The sequence below is a fragment of the Clytia hemisphaerica genome, unplaced genomic scaffold (assembly GCF_902728285.1).
Source record: "Clytia hemisphaerica strain Z4C2 unplaced genomic scaffold, Clytia hemisphaerica genome assembly, whole genome shotgun sequence".
NCBI lineage: Eukaryota > Metazoa > Cnidaria > Hydrozoa > Leptothecata > Clytiidae > Clytia > Clytia hemisphaerica.
This window is the reverse complement of record NW_027104280.1, coordinates 221,115-231,078: the sequence shown is the minus strand read 5'-3', so window position 1 is coordinate 231,078 and position 9,964 is coordinate 221,115. Positions and strand designations below refer to the sequence as shown.

Sequence of the window (9,964 nt, the reverse complement as noted above, 5' to 3'; positions counted from 1 at the left end):
CTTTCCTACTGTAAACAGACCACAATAGATAGCTCAACAGATAAGAAGAAGAAGGACCAAACGAGCGGTCCATATAAAGGATTAGGAACAAAAAAAGAGAAGGAAAGGAAAAATGTATCCGTTTTGTTGAGCAATAGAGATGTTCTTTTACTCTGAAAAGAAACAAAGTAGAGGAAGAGGGCTTAAAAAGGCTGATGGATGCACCTGCCTGATAATGCACAAAGCAAAAGGTGAAGTCAGTGCAATATTGCGATTCTCTCATTTACGAATTGATACCTTTCGGCATATTTTTGAGAGCTAGTGGGAGACAGTGATGAAAGTTGCTGCCATCATTTGAACCAAAGAAAACGTAAAAAGGGATATTTTTAACCATAGTTTATCAAAATCAAGAACATAAATACAATAGAAATTTATTTTGCTCCAGGTACGAAGTGTATAAACGACCAAAGTTATCTACGAAATCTTATTCAAGATTATTTACTCTCGATTTCTAATAACTATTAAAACATGGAAAAATTGGTTGTTTATTTCACCGTGACAAACAGTTTGATTTCAGTTTCTGGTATCCTTGGGAATTTCATTTCACTGTATTGTTTATGGAAATTGAAGCGAGGTCAGGGAAATGTTTCGTTAAGTAACGCTGAGAAACTCTTGTTATCTTTGAACATCGCTGATCTCTTAAAAGCCTTGATCATCATCCCCTATCATATTTACTACGACTTGGACAAAACAACATCGACAACAAAAGCCGTCGTCAACTCTTATCTGATGACTGTTGGATTTTGGACATCATCTCTCATCATTTCTCTAATCGCTTTGAACAGATACATCAAGATCACACGAGCGGTTTTTTATGAGCAGATTTCATCAAAGAGAATGACTATGTACACTATTTTGATTTTATATATCTTCGTACTTCTTCTTCCTTCAATATACTTTATCGACCACAAATTGAAAAAAGTCATAGATACAATCATCACATTCACAACAATGGTCTCCATGGCCACCTTCTACATCTTGATCACCAAGCAGATCGTACGTAGCAATCGAAGCGTACGTGCAGCCGCTTTGAATACGCTATCCGATCAAATGGAGACACGAGTCAACTATAACGTACTGGTCTTGGTAGCGGGCCTTTTCTTCTGTTTCTTTTATCTCTTCACAGCCAAACTGGTATTCATCGTCGACGCAAAAGCAATAAATTACGAACTTCATTCTAAGATCGGTTTCATCTTCATCTCAGCAAACAGTTCAATCAACCCTGTCATTTACTTACTCAGACACGACTCTTACAGACAAATCCTGGTCAATGTCTTCAAGACGGATACCGCCCTACCATCAACACCACGACCACCCGTTCATAACATCATCTATAAAGAGGAGAGCTTTGTGGTGTTGGCGCATCATAATGGAGAACTGAAACTTCATCAGAACGTTGAAATACAAATGTTTCATGAGAACAAGCAAACGAACAATAAAGCGAACGAGGATATCGAAGAACAGAGCGAAGAACAACAATAAAAACAAACATTTTCGGTGGGAAAAAAAAGATTTTTATAAAAAAACGAACTCTTGTTAAACCGCAAAGAACTTTATATACCTACCTACGTTTTTTAAGGTTTTTATACTTTTGTTTGAAGAAAAACGGATAGGTTTACATATAAAATGTCTATGTGCACAAAAAAACTGTAATTTGTTGAAAGTATCTAGGCCAACTTGAATTAACTAGATGGATTTCATTTTACTGGAATATTTGTCCGAAAGTGAATAAATAGATGATGATTGGAAAGGTTTAGGGAACAGAATTTTATCAAGGGAAAAAGGGCTTCAAATTTTGTTGAAAGAAAACTTTTAAAAAGGCTAATAATGTTATTGCCTTATCATTTATGGGTATTTCATATCATAATTTTTTATTTAAAGCTATTTGAAATAATACCTCTTATAATTCAACAGTGTCACCATGATTCTTTATTGTTTAATCAAAACTTTGAATTAATATGAATTTGAAATTTTCATATCTTTCTTACTTAGGTTTAAACTTATAGCTTTACAAAGTGGTCAGAAGTGGGTCCATTCTGGGTCATTTTTAACCACTAACCTTTTGTAACCAGGGTAGTCAATCAATATCCACAAAGTCAACTTATCATGAAACATCAATTAAAAACTGCCAAAACAGCCTTAAACAACAATAAACTGTCGTCCATGTACAAGTCAGGCATTTTGTTTTGCAGTGTTTTCAGTTCTTCGTTCTTCACAAAAAGCTATTTTCAGTGTTTTAACTTATTTGGTAAAGAATTTTATACTAATAGCAAGAAAAATGCAAAAAGGGTGCATTCAAACGTCAACTTGGGTCTTGGATAAATTCCTGTGTACTGCTGTCCCTGATGAACTCTAGTCTCACTAGCCTGAGGAGAGCTGAATCGAACACAGCCGTACAACGAAACTGGTCTCAACCAGATTGGGATTGGTGGTCTTAATATTGAAAAAAATCAATTTCAAGTAATCTTCAACTGATAGCAGCTACCTTAAGGGGATTAATTTTCGCGGTAACTTATTTTCGCGAGACAATTTTTTCGCGAAATAATTTAATTTTCGCGGGACTTATTTTCGCGAAGACGGGAATTCTAAATTTTCGCGAGGATTAAATTTCGCGAGTTTCGCGATAAATGGGCTTGTTTTTTGTTAAACAAAGGGAAATTATTTCTAAAAAACCCCTTAAAATTACGTATCTCTAAAAACTTAATTTTCGCGAGGATTATATTTTGCGAATTTCGCGAATCGAAAGGTTTTTAAAATTTTCGCGAGGATTAATTTTCGCGAATTTCGGAAAAACTCGCGAAATTCGCGAAATATAATCCCCGCGAAAATTAACCCCCTTAAGGTAACCGTTTTGAAGAATCTCCAATTTTACATAAATTAAACGATAATAATACAAAATCAAGACAAGTCTATCATATTAATCCAAGGACTACAGAACTAATCTACCTTTCACAAATACTAACAATTTGAAGGATAGAACTATCAAAGAATTCTTCAAAGAAATCAGCGCACTGTCACCAAGCAATCCTCATACTAAACACTTAAGATTGCACCACCATATTCAAATATCTGGAAAACACACTTAACAAAGGAATTAAGGATTTGTAAAAAAATTAACAAAGTCTGACTACTCAATCTAAAGGCCATGGCTCTATAAGAGAATCTGTCCGCGTTGGCGCACTGCTTTGATCTTCTTCATCCAATTTTGGGATGAATATCAAATGAGCTTTTGAGCGCGCTGATTGGCTTTATTGGCTGATCCTATTGCAATTCTATGACGTTTTACTAAGCCTCCTACTTATACAGTCAAAGCAATACTAAGAGATCGTAGAGATATGTGTTATAGTTTGCTAAGAGCGTAACGATTTTCTCAGCGAGTTAACTTAGGTGTATTTTTTATCTAGAATTACCTATAATCAATTGTACAAGTCCTATTTGCAAATAGTTTTACTGCATTTTAAGATATTTGGGATAGAATAGATTCAACAACAACACAACGCTTGCTTTTGGTATTCAATTATCATTATTTTACATCTGGAATTTGTAAAAAAATATAGAAAAGATAGAAAATTGACTGAAATTGAATGTCATAAGACTTTTAAAGAGAAACTATCCAAATTTAAAACGAAAATCGAAGCTTATTCTTTTGAATATAACTCTTATAATAATGATGATGATTTTAATTTTTATTAGATTTTCATCTATTAAACACTTAGGACATCTCACATTCAATCAATCTCAGGCTGAGTCTTGTTATCACACAGCTCTCTCCACTATACTTAGTTTTGGGTTTTTAGCGTCTCTACACATCTTTTGATCTTTTAATCTTTTTTAGTCCGATTTGAGGAAGCAAATATAATTTTACATTTATTGATCAAAAATAATTTTATGTTTTTAAAATTTTACCTTAAACTTTTAGCTATATTTTCATTTAGATGATTCTTTGAAACTTACAACCAACGCTCTTTCTCAAGTCGAATATACACTTCTATTTTGCAGCCTATCAATCAATTCTACAATTTTGCAATCGCCAAGTCTTCAATAATTGCTTTGATTACTTTATACATTTGTAAATTATTTAATACTTTATATAAATTTCTTCATAATATTATAGTTTTATTTATTTTTTTAGTAGGTCCACATCAGTCTTGTACTGCCTTTTTTTTAACCTGCATTACTAAATAAACTAATAATAATGTTTTACTGCTCAATTGATAGTTTGGTTTGTGTCCTCCAACCGACTCTAAATATTTGAGAAAAAATATTTCATCTTAAGTCGGAAAAAAATCTTTTTTATCTCTCTTTCACTTTTCAGGTGAATTTGACGGTCTATTGCATAACTAATTACTACAAACGAGTGATATTTTTATGGACCTACCTGGTTATGCATTTAACACATTTATAATTGATATCTACGTGACGTGACCATTAAACAATCATTCAGAACACAAATAGTGACGATCTATTATAATTAGTCGTTTGTTTCTTATTAAAAAAACATGCATGCTCTTGAAATATTCTTTCATATTAAAGACTTTGTGAGCAAAAAAAACATATATCTCATAAAAAAATTGAATTATTTGACTAAGAACATTGATGTATGCTTATTAATAGTGATTCTTATAGATAAACATGCGTTTTTTGAGCCAACAAAATTTTTTTGCAAAAATCTACTTGAGCCATCTTTTAACTTTAATGGTACCCTACTTTCATGCAAAAAATTAGAAAAAATCAATAATCCAATTTTTGACAAAGTCCAAAAAATCTGTTTTTTAGCCGTTTTTTGGCCCAAATTTTCCCAAAAACATTTTTTTCGAAAATCGGGCTCCGTCACATTCAAGGGTTTATAGTTATGCATCTTTGCGCAGAAAATCTTAAAAAATGGAAGAGTAAATCTCGAGAAAAGCTAATACCTGAGTAATTGATAATGTGCTTATAAAAAAATAACGAATTTGGCCAGTTTTTCTATAAAAACACGCCAAGCAACCTAAATTTCCTGTCTAAACACACATATTCTTCAAAAGTAAGCCCTTGTGAGCAAAAAAAAACATCTATCTCATAAAAAAATTGAGTAATTTGACTAAGAACATTGATGTATGCTTATTAATAGTGGTTCTTATAGATAAACATGCGTTTTTTGAGCCAACAAAATTTTTTTGCAAAAATATGCTTGAGTCATCTTTTACATATGATGGTACCCTACTTTCGTGCAAAAAATCAGAAAAAATTAATGATCCAATTTTTCACAAAGTCCAAAAAACCCATTTTTTGGCCCAAATTTGCCCAAAAACTTTTTTTTCGAAAATCGGGCTCCGTCACTTTGGCCACTACCATTTTGCACCTTTGTACCAAAAATCAAAAAATTCCTATGATTCAATCCCGAGAAAAGTTGGTAACAGACGGACGGACGGACGGACGGACGGACGGACGGACGAACACAGGTTAATTTATAGGACCTCCAGGTAGGTCCAACAAGCAGGAAATTAGATATTACCTATAAATAAGTTTTATTCAAATTGGCTAACATGTCCTGAATTAGCACGCAATAACGCTGATATCTGAGATTTTTCAAACCGACTGCTGCCATGGAGTGTGGGTGAGAGAAGAGAGTTGACAAGAGGTGTTTCTATCTATAAATCATACTTCATCGCAGATGTTTCTATATGGGAATCTTTTTACAATGCGCACAGCATTTCAAATATTGAGGTTGTTGGTGGGAAAATGAAAAAAAAGTTCCAATTTTAGCTACCAACTGACCGACCCAATTTTTATAGCTTCTATGACACAAACTAGACAATCGATTGGGTCTTACCAATACTGAATTTGAGAGATAATGGTGTTTTTTTGCAATCTCCAAAGAAGTCCATCAATACAGTTAGGTTAGTTATGTCAGCCAGCAAAAACTAAATGACACTTGTAAACTCATGTTTCTTACCATTTTCCAACGAAAACAACCAGAAACATTGGGATGTTCCATTTTATATCCATACAGGGGGTGGACGGACATTTCCAGACGGTAAATTTCCGAGAAAAATTTCCAGGGGGTGTTTTTTCATTTTTCCAAGGGGGTAAAAAGTGATTCTAAACTTTCCAGGGGGTAAAAGACTGATTTTAGTTCGTCCATCTTCACTTTAAGGTATATAAAGTGTATAACGAATCTTTCCATGGGTATTTTTTTTAAATTATGCCATTTTCCAGGGGTATCCACAAATTTTTAATAATTTGTTTTGACTTGAAAAGGTTCGTATGGTTTTTTAATGGAACAGCCCATTACTACTTCCCAGAGCCGGAGATAAAAAAACAAATTATCCTCCATGATGAGGAAACCTTTATGGATCTTTTGTTAAGGCCATCTAAAATGGTGGATGGGAGTTTCAGAAAGACAAAGGCACCCACTGCTTCAAGAGTGGTAAATTCTGGAGAGAAAACTCTGGAAGTTTCTGCAGCGCAGGGGGTCCTTGTGGATCTGGGCTTTAGGCTATTTCTTTACATTGGCGGTTGGATTCAAGGATTGCGCAATTGCTCGAGGAATGTATGTAGAATTTAAAAAATTGAGGCTTTTGGTGAGAAAAATAAAAAAGGTTCCAATTTTAGCTACCAACAGACTGACCCATTTTTTAAAGCTTCTAGGACATGAACCAAACAATCAACGAGGCCTGATGGCCATATCATTATTAATATGACAAAGCATATGTCCAGCAGCCATCAAGAAACATCTGTCAAACCATCTTATAATTTATGACCTCACATGATTTTTTATTATAGAACCGCGCTGTTTCATTTTACCTGCAATGCTGTCAGCTTGCCAAAAAATACTCGCGCAGCAAATATGAGATTCTAAATGGTAGAGTAGAGCTGCAAGTGGAGCTGTATAATTCTTGCACTGTTAAATTTGTTTTTAAATTTTGCTGCTTTGGTTGGTCAGACATTTGATGGCTATGCAAGTTACCAGATTTCTCAAGGTACAATTCGCGAAATGTTCCTAACTACAATATGAAAACACTTTTCTCACCAACCCTCACTGTGAGGTTGGGTAACTTGCATCAGTGAAGGGAAACTTGCATAACCCTCAAATGAATGACCTGCCTGTGCCTGGTCATTCATTGACCGACTGACTCACATTTTGGGGCTGGAAATGACGCGAACATAACTTATTGGCGACCCAGCACAAGTGTTTCAACCAGTATTCCAACGAAGCCATATTTTGGTTTGTACAGAAATTTTGCCCGCTCAAATCATCACAACAAAATGGTCAATCTCACTAAAGCAAAACATTGCGGCCACGGCATTTCCCTGGATAAAAATTCTGGTCACGTGACCATCCGTGATTTTAGACCAATGAAAACGCTTAATTTCCCCAGATTAAAGTTGTGTCTACACTAACACGCGGGAAATGGTTAGAAAAAGAGAGAAAAAAACCGGGGGTCAAATTAAATTTTTCTCCCTTCTTGCGACAAACATAAAAGACTTTAAGAGGCCATTTATTTAAGAAAGGGGTGTTATATCATAAATAAATTATGTAAGTAAGTGATATTTTAAGTAAAAAGTTCATTAACAATTTTATTTTGAAGTTTGTTTTTAAAAACAAAACCCCCGTGCTACATGATAATCTCATTTTCTTAACTTATGGACCCATTTGAAAGTCTTTGTAATACAGATCATTTGGCAGTGTAGTTGCAGCCTATACAAGAATTGGAATCTAAAGTCTGAAGTCGTAACTCCTTGCCAGTGACCCCGCAGAGAAATTTTTAGTTGGCTGACACTGACTTTAGGTTGGTTTGGAAATCGTTTTATTTTGAAATGTAATCTTCACTTTAGATGAATACTTTTATTTATTTGGATTCATGAAAGGTTCAAGGCTTGTTTACTTTTTATTTCAAATTATTTCATTGGTTTATTGAGCTGCAATAGCTGATTGAAAAACGAAGATTTTTGATAGTTATCATCGTGGGCTTGGCCGCCATTTTGAATTTCGATTTTTTTTCTCCTGTACTCGGCAATTTAGAGGTTGTTCGTAATACGCGATTTGACTTACGCGTAACACTTGTGCCAGGCCTTACCCGCGATGCTGTCGACGAGCTTAACAAAGATTCTCGCATAGAAAATATGAGATTCTTAAATGGTAGAGTAGAGCTGCGAGAGGACCCTGCCGACGCACCGAACTTAACGAACACCGGACACGCGAAAGTCCGGTCAGTACAGTCAAGTATCAATATTTGAGGTATTACGAAAATCGCTACTTTTTGCCGTAATCGCTTTCGTTTTTAACATAAGGTCTTAGCAACGGGTACCCCAGGCATAGTTACGGGGCATTGAGAAAAAATCCTGACATAGAATTTCAAAAAGATTCACGCTATCATATTCTTCATTACAAAATACACCTGTTCTATGTTGGGTTTTTTTCTCGGTGTTTTGTAGGCTTAATTATCGTCATATAAAGTAAATAAAACCCCCTGGAAATGTTTAGGTTTTGATAAGCAAAATACTTACATACTATTGTTTACTTTTCAGGTATTCATCCAATCAGAATTCACCCTCAGAAACTTTCAACCAATCAAAATTCAACCGTGACGCGGGAAATGATCCAATTTAAGCTAAAGACTTAACAGCCAATCAGAATTTGTTAGCGAGCGGTATTCATCCAATTGGAATCGCGTAACACGAAAGCGAAAGTGAAAGTAAAGGCGGAAATACATTCTTTTTTCGACGTGATTTGCATATATTAGGACGGAAAGAAACGCCAATTTGTCAAAGATTTGTTTAAAACCACCTTATTTTTTTGTTGAGTATCGCCTAAATTTATTGAAAAAAAACATTAATCTTAAAATCTCTTTTATTGTTAAGTATCCCCAGGGCGCTCAACGCTGAAAGTAAAATAAGCGGGCGGAACCGCCATTGTAGTTTAATCCCGGGATTGAAAAAACCTGGAGAAAACCTTTTCCGTACATATAATGTAGCTAAGGAATTTTAAAACACGGCATTTAAAGATAAAAAAATTCACTCCATTAAGAATTAGTGAATAAGGCCTTGGAGCGCTGAGGCCATTGTTTTTTCAGAGAAATAAAAAAACTGAAATATCAACAAAAGCCAAGAAGAAAACGAATACCGGGTAGAGGCTGCTGATCCCGGGGCCTAGGCCAAAGGTAGCCCAACCCACCTGAGTTGTTTTATACTCAGAAGTGGCCGATCAAGCGGAACTTCTTTGGCTTGCTGGCTATCAAAAATCAACCTGGATAAAGACCAAAGACCACATAGCTTTAACACACCAGGTTAGCCCTGGACTACTGAGGTATTACTTTATTTTTTACTTCTTCCGTCCAACATCCAACGTTTCAATATCACATCTCAAGACAAGGGTCCTGTGGCTGGTCACACAGGCATTTTGCCAAATCCTGAGGAGCAGCTGCACATGACAGTGAATGGTTTCCCATGTGCAGCTGATCAGGTATCTGTATCCTGAATTATCTGTTATCTGTATTTGTCTTCCAACTAATTCTTTTCAACTATCCTGTTGGCTACGAAATTCTACTAAACCACTAAGCTAAGTACCTGCCCAGTCTCTGGTTTGGTGTTGTTTGTTTGCAGCCATGCCGACTCAGCAAAACTCTCAAAATACCACAAAAAATGCTGTACCAGTCGATCTCATCAACAATTGGAAGCAAGTACTTGCTGAACTAGCAGAAGAGGCCAGCAATGAATGAACACAATTAGAAACTGCCTCAGACTCTACAATCCAGAAAAGCCAACTAAAGATAACATAAAAACCCTGAAATCATGCCGAAAGGATCCCATCATGGAAACACTGAATTTCCTGTCAAAAACAACCAACACAATGAACAAAGACGAAGCAATTGAAAAATTGTGTGTGGTCATACAGAGCTATTTTCCAGACATATGTCAAATATGCAACCAGTCATATAGAGTA

General features: G+C 35.2%; 2 protein-coding genes across 3 annotated transcripts in view; both read left to right on the top strand.

The window, feature by feature from the left end:
* Nucleotides 1–507: 507 nt before the first annotated feature.
* On the top strand, nt 508–1,521 carry LOC136816967 (probable G-protein coupled receptor 34). Its single transcript, XM_067073311.1, has one exon. It carries the CDS (start codon nt 508–510, stop codon nt 1,519–1,521), a length of 1,014 nt encoding a protein of 337 aa, XP_066929412.1.
* Nucleotides 1,522–9,022: 7,501 nt separating this feature from the next.
* Nucleotides 9,023–9,964, top strand: part of LOC136816886 (MOB-like protein phocein) — a 121,319-nt gene continuing 120,377 nt past the window's right edge. Inside the window, exon 1 of one of the 2 annotated variants that reach the window (XM_067073217.1) lies at nt 9,023–9,063. The gene's annotated coding sequence lies outside the window, so the exon portion shown is untranslated. The remainder of the gene's footprint in view (nt 9,064–9,964) is intronic. The other variant, XM_067073218.1, reaches the window with a different exon arrangement.